At 31.7% G+C, this 19,933-nt stretch overlaps 2 protein-coding genes and 1 long non-coding RNA gene across 9 annotated transcripts in view; 1 reads left to right on the forward strand and 2 right to left on the reverse strand.

The window, feature by feature from the left end:
* Window positions 1-790, reverse strand: part of LOC111701750 (protein tramtrack, beta isoform) — a 34,170-nt gene extending 33,380 nt beyond the window's left edge. For 5 of the 7 annotated variants that reach the window (XR_002765269.1, XR_002765268.1, XR_002765267.1 and 2 more), the window contains exons 1-2: window positions 685-790; window positions 146-510 (exon numbers count right to left, since the gene is read on the reverse strand). Coding sequence is in view for 3 of the 7 variants with exons in the window: in XM_023473178.1 (XP_023328946.1) it covers window positions 146-182 (37 nt within the window). In the remaining 4 variants the exon portion in view is untranslated. The remainder of the gene's footprint in view (window positions 1-145; window positions 511-684) is intronic. The other 2 variants (XM_023473193.1, XM_023473185.1) reach the window with 1 other exon arrangement.
* Window positions 413-14,516, forward strand: LOC111701785 (uncharacterized). Its single transcript, XM_023473207.1, has 5 exons — window positions 413-495; window positions 9,881-9,956; window positions 10,803-10,904; window positions 11,568-11,598; window positions 13,809-14,516. The coding sequence occupies exons 2-5, from the start codon at window positions 9,883-9,885 to the stop codon at window positions 14,334-14,336; spliced, it is 735 nt and encodes a 244-aa protein (XP_023328975.1). The 5' UTR covers window positions 413-495; window positions 9,881-9,882; the 3' UTR covers window positions 14,337-14,516.
* Window positions 14,517-17,124: 2,608 nt separating this feature from the next.
* LOC111702224 (uncharacterized) lies at window positions 17,125-17,439 on the reverse strand. The gene is made up of 2 exons (XR_002765380.1): window positions 17,270-17,439; window positions 17,125-17,189 (listed from the first exon to the last, which is right to left on the reverse strand). It is a non-coding gene; the product is annotated as an uncharacterized LOC111702224 (long non-coding RNA).
* Between the last annotated feature and the right edge of the window lie 2,494 nt (window positions 17,440-19,933).

The following is a 19,933-nucleotide window of genomic DNA, read 5'->3' on the forward strand; positions in this document are numbered from 1 at the left end:
TATTTTTATTATTATTATTATGAAATGAATAGTTATTATTAGTTATTATAGTTTCATAAATTTTATAAACTTTAAAGAAAATCACTTTTATTTCATTTCACCGGTCTGGGCCCTTGTTCGAATAGTAATTGACGTATATCGGTTCCTTTGAATTTTTCCTTTATGTTGTGGTCTGAATACATGGTTTAGAAGGTTACAGTGCTATATCTGCTATAGGATAAAATATACATTTTCTCGCTCCACTAGGTTCGTTTAACAATGAGTTCAGCTTTACAATTCAGGGTTTTCAACCAAATTCAAGAATTCACAATTATATATTTCTAGTTCAAATATCTGAAGGAAAACGTTTTATAAATTATATTTTATATAATTCACGTCACTTAAAAACTAGGTTAACATGAGTACATGTTTAGAACATGCACTCATCTGTGTACAGGTGTACAGCTGGTTGTACAGGCAGCTGAGCATGTATTGTACTGCAGCTGAATAGTTGAGGTATTTAACATACACCTTTATAATACAGAGTGCACGCACATTTAAGTAAACATTTTATATTGCTCAAATAAAAATAAAAATGTATAATTTTGTAAACTAGGACTTTGGTTTGTAATGACGCATAGTACTTACAAATAAATACAGGTTTTAGGGAAAACTTAATTTTTTAAATTAATTTTGTGCACGCACCCTTGGTATGTGAGGTAGTCCGATCGCTTCTACTGCACTATGTGCACTGTGCACAATATCTGCACACTGCACAAGCACACAAAGCCTAAGTGAGGCCCGGTTTGCAGTACCCGGTTCCCGGTCGGATCGGTCCGGCGGTTTCTGTCCGCCGCACCGGTGTTATCAACCCAACAAATGGATATCAGGCCCAGAGAGCGGGCCGGTACGAGGCCCAACTCCCAACTTGCAAACTCGGTTTGAAATTGCAAATATGGAGACAGGCAAATAGCGGGCCCTGGAATTCCTTTCCATTTCTCTGATAGTTTATCGGGGAAAAGTAATTTTTCTATGTAAGCTATTTTCACTTATAGACACACATGTTGGATTCATTTATACAATTTGTTTCAACATCTAATACTGAAAATATGTTAAAATTATTAACCTTTTACAATCATTTAAAGTGAGTGTGCGCAAAAAATGGAAGGCTGATTGGAATCGATCGTCACCAGTTTTACTTCTCTCTATAGCGTATAACGCGAACACTACCTTTAAAATTACGGCGTAATAAATGAATCCCTTGTTTTCTACACAGATGTAAGATGTACCGGTTGCTATGGAATTAAAAACTAATATATATTGTTAAGTGAACGAAGACAATGCGAGTAGACTGAAATAATCAATCTATATAATTAATAAAACAAGACGTTCGTATATATATATATGTTGCGTATAGCCGGCAAACGACTGGACCGATTGGGCTGACATTTGTTGTGGACACTCATGGATGTTATTGGCTAAAAAATATCTAAATAGTTTTTTTCCAAGTTTTTTTTCCACGGGCAACGCCGGGCCCTTCAGCTAGTTTATTATATAAAGGAAATATTCTATTTTTCCCAGACTCCAACAGACGAAAGGAGAAGATTAAAGTTATACGATATTGTGACCTCATAACTCCTCTAGTTTGGATTTCTATCTTCTCAATAGTTCTTAAATAAAAGGAGTTATGATTAAAACAGGCGACAGTAAAAATCATCCATTGCAAAACTATTAAAAAATGGAATAAAAATTGTCATGATTTGACTTTTATGATTGTTACAAATCACAATTTTTTTTTAGTGAAAAGATTAAGCATAGCAAACTTTACACAGTAAAAAAACAGTTTTTTTAATAAGTTTATTATTGTTTTTTTTTTTTGCAGTATAAATACATTATTATTATCATTTTATTAGCTTGAAAACCCAGCTTTACATAAATTTTAACCTTTCTATTATAGTTAACCGTTTAACTTGGACGCTTTAAATCAAGCTGAGAAAATGTATTAGGTTCTTCAACGAATTCTCCAATCTAAATTTGAGGCAAATCGGTAATCATGAGTTCTGATCAGACATACAAACAAACAATAAGAGATTTGTGTTGCACTTACTGAATTTTATTTTTGCTTTTAAGGTGCAGTTCTGAATTGAATATTTACATTCAGCAGTTTAAGCCATCAAATATAATTTACAATCAATTAATCCATAATTTTAAGATATTATCAATTCACAAAAAAAGTTTTATTTAAATCTATTTTGTGTTTTTATATTTGTTCACCATAGACTGTACATAGTTAGCTCCTACTTCTACTCTTAACTTGTCAAAGTATATTTTTTTAAATGAGAATTTTCTTAATTATCAAAATCATAACCTAGAACACAATTGGCATAGGTTCATGATCTTGAAACTTTTTGAATGAAGATGAAAAAAATACCTTAGAAATATGGCTTCCACTAATTATTATGAACAAAAAATTAAATAAGAAAAAGCTGCCTATATAGCTGCAACACCCAGGTGCAAAACGCATATTGCAAGAGGAGGAAAAAAACATGCAGATAAGTTTGCAGTGTTTGCAGTCGCAAAAATCCTAGACGTCGAAACTCACCCTTTCAATGACCTTCGTAAAGGTCCTTAAACTCTTACTCTCTACAGGGACAAAGTAAATGTTTTCCCGCATTTTTTAAAATTCATAATTTTCCATTTTTAAATGGCGAATATAATAACTGAACGTGTAGAAAACAATGAGCAATTTTAACGTGATTTAATCAAGATTTTCACCAAATCCAAATATCCCTGTCATGGCATTGGCCTTGAGAAGTTCGCTCACCCGGTGCCCTTGTGCAAAGAGTTTGCAAAAATGTGTACCGGTCCGTCGGGCCCTGCCTGCCAGTTATCCGCCTTACATTGTTGGTTCGTGCCGGTACCGTCAAGCAAGGTAGGACAAAACAGCCTCCTTTATGCAATGATTAGTTGCTGTGCAAAAATCCATCTAGATAAAACTGCAAACAAAACGGCAACAACAATTATGGGATTTAAATATACTGTAAAAACTAAAACATAGAATGAAAAATTCAGCCTGACTTCTGCCTGGCCTGTATTGGCTTCTTCCATTCTTGTTCCCCCCTACTTTTGGACTCTGTATTGAACCCTGGTATCCCCCCTACTCCTGTATTCTGTATTGAATCCTGGTATCCCCCTACTCCTTTATACTGTATTGTCCCCTGGTATCCCTCCTACTGCATCCTGTATTGAACCCTGGAATCCTGCCTACTTCTGTATCCTGTCTTGAACCCTGGTATCCCCCTACTCCTGTATCCTGTCTTGAACCCTGGTTTTGATTTTGCAGTTGACGGGACTTGAACCATGAATCCTTAGATTATGAATCAAATACGCTAACCACTGCTCCATCAATTCCTGATGATTTGGTAATGAAATAGGGACCAGAGAGCTCAACCAACTCATTATAAGTTGAGGGCCTTGCATAATGCTAATTAGTACACCTATTCAATACCACAGAGAACTCAAGTTTAGCGGACTAAACGAATATATATATGTCAGGGTGTTTGTATCCAATGAACGTCAAATAGCAGAACCGATCCGGCCCAAATTTTGAGTTGTACTTTACAGGGAAGGTTAACTGATGCTCAGAATTACAAAAATTTGTCTGGAAACATTTTTGATATTAGTAAAATTTTAAAAATCCACGAAAAAAATCGTATATCCGCATAATGTATACTACATTCGAAATTACTCGTACCAGCCCATCTAGTCTTCCAAGTGTTTATCTACAATTTATACAATCTTAAGGAGTTTATCTACTGGATATAGACTTCAGTTGCTGAACTTAAGTTATATCCCAAACAAAAATTCTGAGCTCAGATCTATTTTCAACGTAAAAATTTGGAGGAGTTAGGAATAAAATTCGTATTTATTAAAATATTTCTGGTTAAAAAAAATAATTTTAAGATGACTGATTTCTTTAGGACTAACTAAAAGTTAAAAAAGACAAGTATAAAAATAATTTATCAAAAATGAACAATTAATTTATGTACTTATCATGAATAAGTACATTTTGTTCCCAACAGGAGGCATCAAAATTAGTTTGAAAGCTATATGTAAAATTTGAAATTACCGCATATGTTTAGAAGCATATTTAATTTGTTTAAAGGGACTGTAAACATAATTTCAAGAAACCACCATTGATATATGTGGCATCAAGCATGAAAATGTTATCGTTTAGATACGAGGGATTGGTCCTCTTTAATTGGTCGGTTACTTAAAATAACAACAACACTCCTATTAATAGAACTTGTTTTTATTATTATTTTATAAATTTTCATGGTTATTTGTTTGAATTTTCATTTTGGAAAGATGGTTAACTTATTGCTAAAGTCAAAAAATATGCTTTTTATCTTCAAACAAATTTGGGTTGTCCCACGAAAATCTAAAAGTTTCCTATTATCACGCTTCTTTTTATTATTCATTTAGTTAAAATTCAAACTTCCACAAAAGACTTCATTGAGTTAAATAAGTTTTTTGTTTTGTTTACATCTATAGTGGTGTTCCGGGGCCCAAGTCTGCAAATCTGGGAGTGGTACTGGCGCGGTTCGTTTTTAGTCTGATACATTAGCGTATTGCAACTTGCCCGGTATTGGCGCAAACTGACTGCTTTCATTTAATCCATGCAGTTTACTATATGCGATATTATTATTACCACGAAATTAGGGGGGGGGGNTAATGCCAAAATCTGCAAATCATTTTTTTGGAGTTGAAAACCTTTGATTTTAAAAAATAGTTTGCTTTCAAAAGATTTTTTTTTCTCTCTACTAAGACTACTAACGAACCTCCACGTGGAAGAGAAGCTGGGGCAAATAATGCATTGCAAATGGTGCAAATTTGCACTTTTCTTCTTATCATTTCTTGCAAAATATTTGATACTCTATATAATAATGATGAAGAAATGAAGAAATGCTTACTCAAATCCAACACTAATATATCGGAAAGCTAAAATTTCAATATCTAGTTCAATATTGATTATTGATAACAAGAAAAATATAATAGAATATCGAATGGGGGGGGGGCTGTGGGATTAAATCATCGTCACCCCTGTTACAATAATCTAAGAAAGTTGAATCAACTATTGAGACCGGGCCACCGTGTCGCCAATCTGTTTCCCTTGTCACCTTTGTCAGTGTCTTGATGAGTATTTGGCAAAATTCTGATCTTATGTCCCAGATTAGGCATTACAAAGTTCTGATCTGATGTCCCAGATTAGGCATTACAAAATTCTGATCTGATGTCCCAGATTAGGCATTACAAAATTCTGATCTGATGTCCCAGATTAGGCATATCTAGGTTCACAGAATTAGCTTTTTGTCGGCCCTTGTGATGATGCAGTGATAACCAGAAAACCCTGGAATAGGAAAACGAGTCTTAGACTCAAGTTATGAATTTAAATAGTCTAACATGAGGCACAGCAATTGTGCAGTGTAAACAGACCCATTAAAATTTTACTAGTAAAACTATTTGCTTTCCTGTAGTCTTCCTATCTTAAAGTTTTCTGGTATTTAGAACTGTACTCTTCAGACGGAGAAATATTTAAAAAAAATATATTTGCTTCATTTCCTTGAAACTTCACTCAAATTAATAAAGAAACCAAGATCGAAAATGATAAATTTTCAGAAAGAAATCAAGAATATTTCTCTCATCCTTGAATCTTGATTAGGAGAAGGATTAAAGCCTGGTAAAGTTGTGAATCAAGCATATTCCTCTTTAAACGAAAGATCACAAGTAATTAAGTAAGCTTCGTATCAAAGACAATACAATTTGGCTATATATTATTTGCAACAATTAGCACAGTTATTTATTATCATTAATTCATCATTGCTAAAATTCCCTCACCCTGCTAGTGTCTGCAATATTGCATTTTGTTTGCAGAAATGCAGTTCTTTATGCTTGTGATTTTCCTTGAAGCATTTCAACCTTGAAGCCTTAGGATTAGCAAAGTTAACAAGAAAATTTTTTCTTCAAATCAGGATAAAAATACAAATATCTATTATTTTTCTAAGTATTCAAAAATTCATATTTGCTAGGTGTATGCATGTCATTGAATTGGCTGTAACTGTGGCTAGGACTTGCATAATTCTGCGGCTATTACAATCACTGTGGCTAGGAGAGAAAAATTGCTAAAACATCACTGTGTGCGTCTGGTTAGTAAACAAGAAAAACGACTTTGCCTATTTCAATCACTGAGGCTAGGACAGAAACGATGTTTGCCTCAAACAAGCATTGTGATTGGAACATAAAAAAGTCTATGCCTATTTCAATCTCTGGGGCTAGGACAGAAAAAGTGGCTTTGTCTGTTAGAATTACCGTGGCTTGGACTGGCTGAACTCTGCGGCTATATTAAAAGCACCGTGACTAAGGCAGGTCAACTTGGCCAAGCGGTGGTTTTTTCGAAACCTTTAGAAAAAGAAAAATAAAGGATTGTTGAAACAGTACAGATTATTATATTAAAAGAAATTAAGTAATAAAACGACCTTGGCCAAAAATAACGTTTAATATACTATGAACGCTTAAAAAACGGGTTTTCTAAATCCAAGAAAATTATATTTTATTCTTGTTTCCAGATACTTTTGATAACTTTACCTTTCTGAAAATTAAATCATGAATATTTTATCTACAGATATTTCCATTTCAAACATTTTCCGTTTTTGTAATAAATATTGATAATTTTAATTAATTAGTCTTTAATTCCAAATGTCTCTTTTCCTCGATTTTGAAAATTGATCGTTATCTCGTTTTTAAACCATTTTATTCAATAATTTAATCTTTTTAAATCTTAATGGATTATCCTAGGAAGTGTTATTATGATTTAATCCATAGGAATACATTTAACGCAGGATGATCATTTTAGTTATAGTAACAGTTAAAATTTAAATTTAAAAAAGATTAGTGTGGAAGGGGGGAAGGGTGATGAGGAAGTTTTGTTATGAAAATTTTTTTTTGTATAAATCAGATTTAAATTGGATTTAAACATTTATACGAATTTTATTTTATAACCTCTAATATCTTCGCAACGCAATGTCGTAGACCTTAGATATTTCTAACACTATGAACTCTGCTGATCAAATAATCTAAATTTAAAATATCAAAGGTGTTTCAGCAAAAATTTGAGTTTGTGGCACAGACTCAATTCCTTTACAAAGTAAAATTTGAATTTGAAGTAATGAGATAGTAGATACATACTTCTTTTATTATTTTAATAATTTCGCATTAATCTTTTTTGTAATCTTTTTATTATATTTAAGTTATTAGATACATATTTCTTTCATTATTTTAAATTACATTAAACATTCATTAATCTTTTTTGTAATCTTTCGATTATATTTAAGGAGAATATTTTTAAAGGTTATTATTTAATAGTTTCAGAGCTTTATATTTTATAATATTTAACAGTTTAAAGGTTATTATTTAATAGTTTCAGAGCTTTATATTTTATAATATTTAACAGTTTAAAAGTTATTATTTAATAGTTTCAGAGCTTTATATTTTATAATATCTAATAGTTTGATGATTATTATTTATGCCTCCCTTTTCTAGTATTTTTAGTCTTTTTGTGTACTTTTTTTGCAATAAATAAACAAAGGAATTCTGGCCACAAACCCAAATTTTCTAACCCCTATACATCTGTTTTCTCTATCAAAATTAAAAGTTTGAAATATGAAATGTTTACGACATTTGGTTAAATATATAAAAAAATTCGAGTTTGTGGCAAGAGCTCAGCTCCTTTTAAAGATTTTCCTGTCTTTTACAGATGATTGTGATTTCAATTGGATCGACGGGTACCTGTATCTTGTATTGTCCCCTGGTATCCCCCTACTCCTGTATCCTGTATTGAACTTTGGTATTCCCCCATGCTGTTTCCTGTATTGAACCCTGGTATCCCCCTACTCCTGTATCCTGTAATGAACCCTGGTACCCCCCTACTCCTGTATCCTGTAATGAACACTGGTATCCCCCTACTCCTGTATCCTGTAATGAACCCTGGTATCCCCCTACTCCTGTATCCTGTCTTGAACCCTGGTATCCCCCTACTCCTGTATCCTATATTAAACCCTGGTCTCCCCCTACTCCTGTATGTATTGAATCCTGGTACCCCATCCCCCCCTACGCCTGTATCCTGAATTGATCCCTGGTATCCCTGCTACATCTGTATCCCGTATTACGGTATTGTACTGGTATTCCCCCCTACTTCTGTATTCTGTCTTGAACCCTGGTATCCTGTATCCTGAATTGAACCCTGGTATCCCCCTACTCCTGTATCCTGTATTGAACCCTGGTATCCCCCTACTCCTGTATCCTGTATTGAACACTACTCCCCCAGTACCCTGAGCTTCCTAAACCTTAGTCTCTGAATCTTCCATCTTTAATCTAAGGATTGCATGGCTAAAAACACTGGTTTATATACTTCACAAAAATGCTTAATATTTTTAAGTTTTCTTAACAAAAAAAGAATCATTATATTTAAACTTTGTAGTTTTGAATTTCTACTCTGACATGTCTCCATGCTCATTTCATATATTGCTTTCTGAGAAAGTATGTAATTCCAATCTTCTTTTTGTTTAGTTTAAATACAGTTAGCCAACATTATACGTATCGATATCACTGTTTTGGGGATAGTCAATACATGTTTCAAAGTTAAGACAATTTCTATGTAAAAATGATATTTCATGGAAAGAAAAGAACAGAGAGGACAAATCAGTCCTATATTAGAAAATACAAAGGTATCTTAATACATAAACATTAGACAAAGAGGACAAATCAGTCCTATATTAGAGAATACAAAGGTATCTTAATACATAAACATTAGACAGAGAGGACAAATCAGTCCTATATTAGAAAATACAAAGGTATCTTAATACATAAACATTAGACAAAGAGGACAAATCAGTCCTATATTAGAGAATACAAAGGTATCTTAATACATAAACATTAGACAGAGAGGACAAATCAGTCCTATATTAGAAAATACAAAGGTATCTTAATACATAAACATTAGACAGAGAGGACAAATCAGTCCTATATTAGAAAAAGTCCCATTTGTTTGACAAAATTAAGTATTAAAAAGTTTTGAAGAAAAGAAGAATTCGTTTTGTCTTTACAACTTCTTAGTAGAAAATAAATGTCCTATATTTGAAATGTCCTATATTTGAAATGTCCTATATTTGAAATGTCCTATATTTGAAATGTCCTATATTTAAAATGTCCTATATTAGAAATGTCCTATATTTGAAATGTCCCATATTTGAAATGTCCTACATTAGAAATGTCCTATATTTGAAATGTTCTATATTAGAAATGTTCTATATTAGAAATGTCCTATATTTTACACCATGAAGTTGCAAAGATAAAGGGATTCGAATATTTGAGTTAGTGGCAAAGACTCAATTCCTTTTCACTGCAGGATATTACATTTTCGTTGTAACCTACAGGGATAACTAGAATTGAGGGAATACCCTCTCCACTAAAACCTACCATTTCTTCGGTAAGTGTACTGCAACTTACTGCAGTACACGCCGAAAGCTAAGTTAAGAGGGTGAATAAGTATCCAACAAAACTTTTAAGTTGTCACTTATCACTCTGGATATTGATATTGAAGATTAGTACACATGAGTGCTTTTCACACAAAAGTTTTTAGAAAAGAAAACTCTGAAATAGGAAGACGACTTTTAGAATCAAATTATAACTTTAAAAAGTCCAATGAGCATGAGAGACAGCCAATGTGCAGAGAGACAGCCAATGTGCAGTTCTTTATAACATTGTTTTCTAGTTATCACTGTATCACAAATTAGAGACATATTTTTCAGTTTTCAGTTCATTCAAAGCTTTTCCTTTTTTCCAGAAATGTTTACGATTCTTCCCTCCAAACTGTTTCGTTCTTCTCCAACCATCATTACAGAAATAGATTTGAATTTCAGGTAAATAATGATAATACAGGGTGTCCCACGAAACATGACAGTTGGTAATTAGTTTAAAATGTCTTCTTCCATAATTTGTTAAGTTGTTTGATACCAAAGCTAGACAATAATTGAAATAATATGGTAGTCATGTTACAGTAAAATTGATTTCATAGTAAAATATATTCAAGCATAAGATTTTTTTAACGAAATAAACTACAAAAAGCTTTTAATATCTAATACAGTATATGGAAGACGACATTCATAACTATTTATCAATTGTCATGTTTCGTGGGACACCCTGTATATAAAAAATACATAAAAATATATTAAGAAAAATTAAAATTAATGACTTTTGAACAATAAAAATGAACAAATGATTTGTTATTAAAAGCAAATAATTAATGTGTGAAAGTTTTTTTTGTAAAAAAGGCTTTCAAAAACATATTGGATAATTCGTAATTCGTTTAAAATTATTTTAACCTTGATGAGAGTTATTATAATTCAATTCGACATTATGAAAAATTAAAGAACCAGGAACCGAATTTAATAAATTCAAATCCTCAAGAATCTTTAACTTTGAATCGATGATTCAGAATTTAAGTTAAATTTTAGTTTCATTATTTAAGTTTTAATTTTTACTGAATTCCACATGGATAATTCCCATATGTTTTCCTGCAGTAGAAATGCGCAAGTCGCTTTTGTAGATCGAACCCCGAATGGAAAATAAACAGTTTACACAATTATAATCATTTCTATCTAACTCATAATTTATCAGACAAAGCTTTTAAGGATACTATAGTGAATCGGACATTGCCATCGTTGCATGAACGACTCTTGAAATAACAAGTTTATAATGCCTTTAAGATGCAAAGAGCGACGATCCTTGTTCCACAGCAACTCCGGAGGTCACGTGACAGGAAAGCTGTCTGCCCGAACTAGATCTACTCTTCCAAACCAAACCACAGAGTAAGTTTCTAGAACTTTCTGGAACCGAATCTAATGATTTTAAGCTGAGTCGTTGAACTACCTACCACCGGTTCAAATCCTCAATCACCGATTCAAATATTCAGGAATCTTTAACCTTGAATCAGACCCAGATAAAAGTTCATTAAATTCTGTCCCTGTATGTAATTTATGATGTCTCTTTATTTAAAGAGTGTTAATGTCTGATTTACAACTTGTTGCATTCTGACAATCAACTCTATTGCTTTTGAAGCAATTATTCAGGAGGTCATTTTCACTGAAACTACAATTTAAAATAATAATTTTTTTGATAGAAAAAAAGAAATTCTCATTTATAATCAAACTAGATTGTAGCGGACACGCGACTATGTAAATAGGGGGTCATTCTAAATTACATTTACATCTCCCAATTTTAACTTATTAAATAAATCGCAAATGTGTGATAAGTACGATTTGAATTGTATATTTTAAACTTTATACTAAGAAGCTTTGACTTGAAGATCTATCGACAAGACACGTAGAAAAACGGCGGAATATATCCCGTATTCAATATTCAGACATGTAAAAGCAAAGCATATCAGGATACTTTGAATCAATTATGGCACTCCTTAAATCAAGGGTCGCCAAATTTGGTTCAGAATTAATAGAAAAATGTTTTCATTTTAGATTCAAGGAACCCTCTTCAGGTGGAACAAAGGTAATTCAGAAAGAAAAAAAAATTTAAAGATTTCTATATTAACCATAGTTTCTGAAAAACAGTTCTTGGATCAGATTTAAATTTGAGATTTTAACCAAAATATACAAAAAAACAAAAACAATTTTCTTCTTACAAAAAAGTGTTGACCGGTGGCATTGGTGAAATTATCCTAATCTCTAATCAATCAAGTTTCAGAAGATAAAAGGAGATAGAATATTTTCTTAACTACAAAGAAATGAGATTTTACAGAACGGATCCAGGATCCGGATCCTGGTTTTACAGAACGGATCCAGAATCCAGATCCTGGTTTTACAGAACGGATCCAGGATCCGGATCCTGGTTTTACAGAACGGATCCAGAATCCAGATCATGGTTTTACAGAACGGATCCAGGATCCGGATCTTGGTTTTACAGAACGGATCCAGAATCCGGATCCCGTTTTTACAGGACGGATTCAGAATCCGGATCCTGTTTTTACAGGACGGATGATCAGGATCCAGATTCCGCAATAATTTTGTTAATCCCGTTGTGAACATTAACGTTAATGTCAACGTAACGAATTAGGAAAGAGCTTGCACAAAAGTCAAAACGTGATGACATCGTTGTGCAACGCACGGTTAGACTTGACAAAATGAGGCTTTTTTTTTTTTTTAATGGAAATGTTTAAGATATAAATCTGGTTATATTAAAGAGACTGTAAAGGAAAAATGAAAAGGGGTATATGCGGAATTGAAACCTAAGCATTTTAGGAGTTGATCGAGACCCATAAGTATTCTTTCTGATGTTCCTGTCTCGAGAAGTTGATATAAAAATATGTCAAAAAGAGACAAATATTTGAAATTTTGATGATTCATAAACCTTCCCTGGGCTCCCTAGATGTCCCACAAAAAATTTGGGCCCGATCGGTTCAGCCGTTTTGACGTTTATTGGATACAAACAAACAAACAGACAAACAAACAGACAGACAAACAAGCCAAATTTATATATAGATTGTGCCTGAAATCGTTGGTTTAAACAAATAATACTCAGCAAATACGCAACCAATATGAGAACGAAAATATCCCAGAGGAGCCTGAAAAACTTAGGTTTGCTCCTCGAGAAATCAACTTTAGATAGAACTCTTGGTCTTGATCAACTCCTAAAATGCTTAGGTTTCAGCCTATACACCCTTTCATTTTCCTTTACAGTCCCTTGAAGTAAAACGAAATCGGGAGAAATTTCAATATCTCAGTAGGTAAAGGTACAGGGTGTCCCAAAAAATATGGGAATTCAGTGACGAATTTAATATCGTCTTTGTTATGAATTAGCATTGTAATACCTAATTTTAAAAGCCATAAAATTATAATGTCTGCTAGAGTTTATTTTATGAAAAGGGTAAAACACTGTAAAGATGTGTCTATAATGTCTCCGCAGATGTTTGTATACTGCAATTTTCTTGTTTTACTAAGTACAACCGTAAGCAGTCAAAACATAAAAAAAATATGTGAACATAACAGACGAAACTCTTACAGATTACAGCTTTCTCAGTAGGTATCACTATACTAAATCGAAGAATAATTTAAAAAGACGATATCGAATTCGTCACTGAATTCCCATGTTTATTGGGACACCCTGTACAAAATAGGTAGATGCAGATCACGTTTTGTTTTTCATTGTTTTGACTTTTGAGTAAGTTTCTAGTATGATGTTTCGTGGTTGTCAATCGGAGACGATTTGAAAATTTTCACTTAAATCCAATGTTTATCAGGACACCCTGTATGAAAATTTCAATTCTAAGTCTACTATTTCTTTGAATTCAAAAAGTATCAAAATTGAGATATATGATTGCATATACAAAATTTTAAAAAGAAATATAATTTTTAAATTAAAGGCTGAGAATTAAAAGATTACATAAATGAATTGTATTATAATCAAATAATCCAATATTGCAATTATATGGCTGAATTTCGTAAATCATAAGTCTAGTATATGTTGAATTATGCAGTGTGGAAACCTGAAAACAGTGAAGTAATTGTCGTCATCATTCATTCTTTTGTTCTTAAATAATGCAAAGAATTTTGAATATTTTTAAAAATGTTCAAGGAACATTTTTGAAATAAATCAGGACCAAATTAATAGTCCTACGTGACATTTCATAACATGAAGAGAGATAGAAGACGACAATCATTTCTCAGTTTTCTAGTTACCATTGTACCACAGTTTTATTATAGATTGTTCCTATTGCTAACCTGAAAACCAACAGTGCTCTTGAGGAATCTGCATCAATTAATCTCCATCACAACAATGTAACCAGAAATGGGGAAGATGGAGAACAATCAGCAGTTGTTGATAATCAGAAGACTGTTGAGACAGATGACATCAATAAAGTAAAACAGATTCAAGAAGAAGAAAATGTATCGAAACCCAAAGAAGATGTTGAAAATGAGATTTTGACTGAGGAAGTTGACAAAGAATCTGAGGCTGACCCTAATGTGGAAAATCAGCCTGAAGATCCTAATAACAACGATGACCTGGAAAACACTGGAAAACACTCTGAAGATGTCAACGGTGACAATGCAACGTCTGAGTTTGAAGAAAGTAATATAACAAATTCTAACAAAGATATTATTGAAGAGAAAGATGAAAAGGATTTCACAAGTACTGAACTAAACAGATCAATGAAGAGGTTAGGTTGGGACTCAACTTTAAGAACAAAAATAAAGGATACTCCTAACGGCTGGATTCTTGTTCCTGTTTAAAAAAATTAAACCGAAAAAAACAGAAAACTGTGGGAAAAGAAGACGACTTTTAGACGGAAGTTTTGTGTTTTAAATGGAGAGACCAGCTAGACATGAATAGTATAGAATAGTATTGTAGAGAAACCCTTTAGGATTCATTTGATACCAATGAGACATTTTTACTCTGTGTAATTTTTAAATAAGAACGTAAAGTTGTTTGTAATATTTTTCTAGTTGTTTCAGTCAGCAGAAGAAACGTTTTTTTACAATTCTTAAATAACATGGACAAAACATGGAACAAATATTTTTCTATAAACTAGTTGCATGCATGCATACAAACATAAGGAGTTTAACATTGAAAATAAGATATTAAATTTCACTTTAAATTTTTAAGGTTTTTGCAAATTTTTTCAGCTAGGGTAGCTTTTTGGAGGTTTTCTTTATTTTACATGTGAAGACGACATTTTAAAGAAATCTATAAATAAAATTATAGAAACAGCAAAGGTAATAATGATAATGAAGTAATCGATTCTACGGTTCTACCATGGCTTTTATCGATAATTTCTTTTAAGAAATATGTTCCTAAACAGCAAATACGTCTATGAAATATTTTTTTGACATGTTTTGTCCTGGTCATTAAATAATTGTAAGAAACGATTCCTCAATTGACTGAAGCAACTGGTGAAATATTAAAACGACTTTACGCTCTAATTCGAAATGGCCTACACCATAAAAATGTCTCATTGGTGTCAAATGAATCTAGAAGCTTTTCTCTACAATAATGCACTGTCAGCTCAACTACCATGTCTAGCCGGTCTCTCCCTTTAAAAGTTTATAATGAACATGAAACACAGAAATTGTGAAGAGTAAAACCATTTCCGTTGTTATCTATATATACTTTGCTTGTCTGTTTGTTTGTTTGTCTGTCCGTTTGTGCCCAATATATGTCAAAACGGTTAAACCAAATTTTGAGTGGGGTATCACATGAACCAAGGTAAGGAATTTGGTTGATCAAAATTTCAAAAATTTGCCTCCCACAAAATTATATTTCCATTAAATTTTGAAACTCCACGGATTTTGTTTATAAAATTCGCAACTTTTTTTGTCTATGTGTTACAATGTATACAAAGAGAAACGATGTTCACAATTAAAATAAATTACGGGCGCGTGCTAAAATAAAAATTACCTCTGAACATAGAATCTTTAAATGTCGTCTACTTGTTTTATATCTGAAAATATATAAATTTTAAAGGGACTGTCAACGACATATTTTCAAGTGTTTTTGTCTCAAGCTCATGTTTTCTAAGCCCTATATCTTTGCAACCTAATGGCGTAAACCTTTGATATTTCAAACTATAATTATTTGACTTCATAGTTTGAAGTATCAAATCTCTATTACATTGGGTTGCAAAGATATAGGGATTAGAAAATTTGAGTATTTGGTAAAAACTCAGTTCCTTAAAAACGTAACACATGCCCGCTTCACATTGGTATGATAATATGATAATTCTCTTGACTTCCTTAATTTTCTCGACACCATAAATCCGCTACATATAATTCATATAATTATAAAGCGTATTAGTTAAATTGTTTGAATTTCGAATATGTACTTTTTTCAGATTTTGAAATATCAAAGACTTTATGTCATCAGTAAATCTTCTCGATTATAGTGACACACTGTATTAAAATATTATTAATTTTTGACATTTTGGTTTTATAAAATATATAAAATTTATAAATTTAAGATTAATGAATATAAACAATAACATGCAGTGTACCAAAACGCATTGAAAAGTACAAAAAAGAAAAAATTGTACTTTTTAAATATCATTTTCCTGTTTTCCATTATAATTTAACATATGTATATTGTATATTGTATACATATGTAAATACATAAATACATAAATTTAAAATGCTTAAATACATAAATTTAACAAAATTGCTGTCTATTAAACAATAAAAACACGAAACATGTTCTTAAATGCATGCATGATCATAATAAAATTTAAACAAATTTTTCTGTTAATAAAGCGATTAATAAGTTGCTGAAAAATTTTGTTAAAAAGTCTTAAACCAAAAGTTGAAAGCAAAAAAAATGTTATACCAAGCAATAGAATGCAATAAAATTTTCTATGGTGGTAGGCGATTATATTAACATAATAAAGACGACTTTCGATTTTAATTTTGTTTTATATCAAGCTTTTAAACAGCATGGATACATAAAAATGGAAACAAAGAGACGCTGTCAATTGAAAAAGCTTCTCTTTAATTACATTACATGATAAACGTAAATTCGAAAAAAAAACTTGTTAACAATAAAAACTTTTATAAAAAATTTAAAATTTGTGTTGAGTGTCTGTCGAATTTTAGACCCATTTTTAACGTAAAAATCTTATTTTTCAATCAAAAAGTGTTATAATTTAAAAATGTTTTCCAGTAGTTGAAGGCAAAAAATTGCTCAAAAATCTTAAACCCAGTGGTTGAAAGCAAAAAACTGGAATTTCTCAGCGGTTGAACTTTTTAAAGTTGTTAAAATAGTGTGAAAAAACGGTTTTGACTTTTGCGCATTTCTGGTGTTGATGGTGTAGTCTATCAATTGAACTAATGATTGATTGAACCAACGTAAGTTTGAGATTAATGTTTATTTCGACTAACGTTTAAAATGGCCATAGTTCTCAAATGTGATAAAATAAGTTTTTTGATAAATTCATATTAACATGATTAAATTTGCATTTATTTAAATGCTATAATAGCCGGCTTAGTTGTATTGATTTCTTTAGAATGACCGGTTTCAAACTACTCTCACTAAACTGTGTTTTCTTTAATTCTTTATTCAGATGGTGTTACTTGGTAGAAGAGAGTTTGGATGTTTAACTGAAATAGATTGAAGTATTATAGCAACAATATAACATTGATAAGAACAATTTTTATAATGATTTCATATAATTACTTACACGAATGTCATCTATTAAGAAAGAAATCAAAGTAAGTTTACATCAGCGTCCATGGTTGGTTTAGGCCTTACTGAAGCTACACTTAGGATCCAGGCATACATACGTCCGTGCGCGCAGCTATTGTTCATATTATATATAGTAAAATGGGAAGAGATCAAATGCCTAATTTCAAAACATTAGTGAACTTTAGTTCAATCATATATTAGTCCAATCGATAAAGCACCGTATCTGTAATTGTTATCAAACGCAAAGACTTTGCTAATTATAAAGACGAGGCGTTGGAAATTTATCCGACTATTGTGTACGCCTGTACAGCTGTATTTTGACGTCATTGGTTATTTTGGTTGTTTGAGAGTTTAACGATCGACATTAAAACCTTAGTTATTTAACACAATTGTGAATGTTTTGTGCTAAAAAATAACTAAAATTAACGATATTTATTTGTATTTTAAAATTTATTTATTCATTTGTTGGATATGAGGATCGTCTGGTGAATTATAGCTGAATTTGTGATAAAGTTACGCATCTCTTTTGTATTAAAAATAGCTAATAATTGTTAGTGAAAATTTTCAGATGTCGTCAAATATTTTTCCTGAGGTTCTATGGAATGGAATTTTAGGCGATGAAGAAGAGAAAGGGTCCAGAAATTTCAAATATTATAAACGGTAAATAATTTTTTTGTAAATATCGTCTTCTGTTTAATCTTAGGCAAAGAAATAATATCGCATAAATTAATGTATTAATCTTACTCTTCAATTAATTTATGGGGATTTTTTTTCTTAAAAATATCCAGCATTAAAGAAAAAAATATCACAGAAAGTTTCGTTAAAAATGCGAATTAATGGACGACCTTTTACTTAACAGTCTTTTAAAGTTGATTACAATAGTTTTGAGGCATTAATTATTGGAGGATTTTAAAAAGGTGGATTAAAGAAATACATTGGTGAAAATAAAACTGGGAAATATAAAGACGACTTTTGGACTCAATTTTTGATTAAATAGTTCAATGAACATAAAATACTGCAATTGAGCAGTGAACATGGAGATTGTCTAAATTTCGTCTTCAAATTTCAGAGTATTATGTATACAAGTTTAATGAACAATTCTGATAAATTCATGTTCGTCGGTGCCACTGCCAAGCAAAGTATTTATGATACCCAACTGCCAAGCCAACCAAGAATAGGAGAGTCTGCGTTTACAATGCCAGAAGATCCAAAACGAAAAAAGTTTGGACGAAGGCTCTTTAATTGGATCATAGGAATTCCTTAAAGAAAAATATCCCGATTTTGTAAAAACTATTACTGTTGACGGAAAACAGCAACACGCTAGACAAATCAGGATAATAGGCCAGTTAGGATTCTGGTGGGGGATGTTTATTTTCCCCGGACGATTCTTTCCCGATAGGCCGCACAAAATACACACAACAGAGTAACCCCGTCTCAGAAATTCGATAACAAAATCTTTATTTCCTAAAAAATAACATTAATTTTCTTCTTATAAACACTTAATATACTTAATTCAAACCAAAAGTAAATGTTCTAAAGGACTGATAGATGTAATTTCAAGTTACCAACCCATTAAAGGTCTTATCAACAACGGTACCATTTAAACATTTATCTGGGTAACAATGAGGAAGATATCGTCGTTATTTTAACTTAATAAGTGATGAATTCTGTAAATTATGTTCATTGTCTTTCCACTAGTCACTTTTATGGACTATATACAAATTAAATATTTCAAGATAGAAAACCCAAAGTTGTTTCCTCGTTTTTTTTTTAAATAGCTTACAATTCCTTACAATTAACAAAAGACGACATTATGAAACGTCAGCATTTCTGGAAAAGACGACATTTGTTACGATCTTCGGTGCCCCGGAAAATGCGTCAATTTTGCGTAGATTTTCTGATGCGCTATCTTTAATTAGCAAAGTCTTTGATCAAACGTAACTTTTATAAAATTATACAATATATAAGAAAATCAAAAGTGTGTACATTGAATACTCAGATAGGGATAGGGATTAAGGATATCCCATTCTAAATATTTTCAACGGTGTGCACTTTTTGTAATTGTTATTTTCCTTTACTGAAGTCGTACTTTAAATAAAACTTTTCATTTGGGGTATACCTACAAATAAAATGACAGGGGTGTCAAAAGAACTATTTATAACACTGATATTTTGGTTCGCAGTGTTATAAAGTTTTTGGACAGAAATTTTCTCATTATCGAGAAGGTTCAAGCCTTTTTAGATTTTATTTAATACATAGTACATTTAGTACATTAAATACTAAATAAAGCAACCTAGTTTAAAATATCGAAGGTTCACGTCATCAGCTTGCTAAAATAGATTAAGATTGAAAAATTATAATTTAAAGTTGGTAGCTGCAATTTCTTTCTTTTGCCATCTGTAATTATCATAATACCACTTATAGAGTAGAAAGCTTGTTACTAAAACGACGACGTTTAAAAAATTATTTTTTGCTAAGCTGATTAGTTAACCGTTTCATGTTAAGTTGAGAATTCATTTCAATAGATTTCGTGAGAAAATCTTTGGTTTGGTTGGAACAGACTCGGTGTCGAGCAGTTGAAACCAACCCCTCCTTCGAGAACAAGATTTGTATTTTTTATCGAGTACAAGATTTGTATTTTTCATCGAGTACAAGATTT

Source organism: Eurytemora carolleeae, unplaced genomic scaffold, assembly GCF_000591075.1.
Source record: "Eurytemora carolleeae unplaced genomic scaffold, Eaff_2.0 scaffold23, whole genome shotgun sequence".
In the NCBI taxonomy this organism is placed as follows: Eukaryota; Metazoa; Arthropoda; class Copepoda; order Calanoida; family Temoridae; genus Eurytemora; species Eurytemora carolleeae.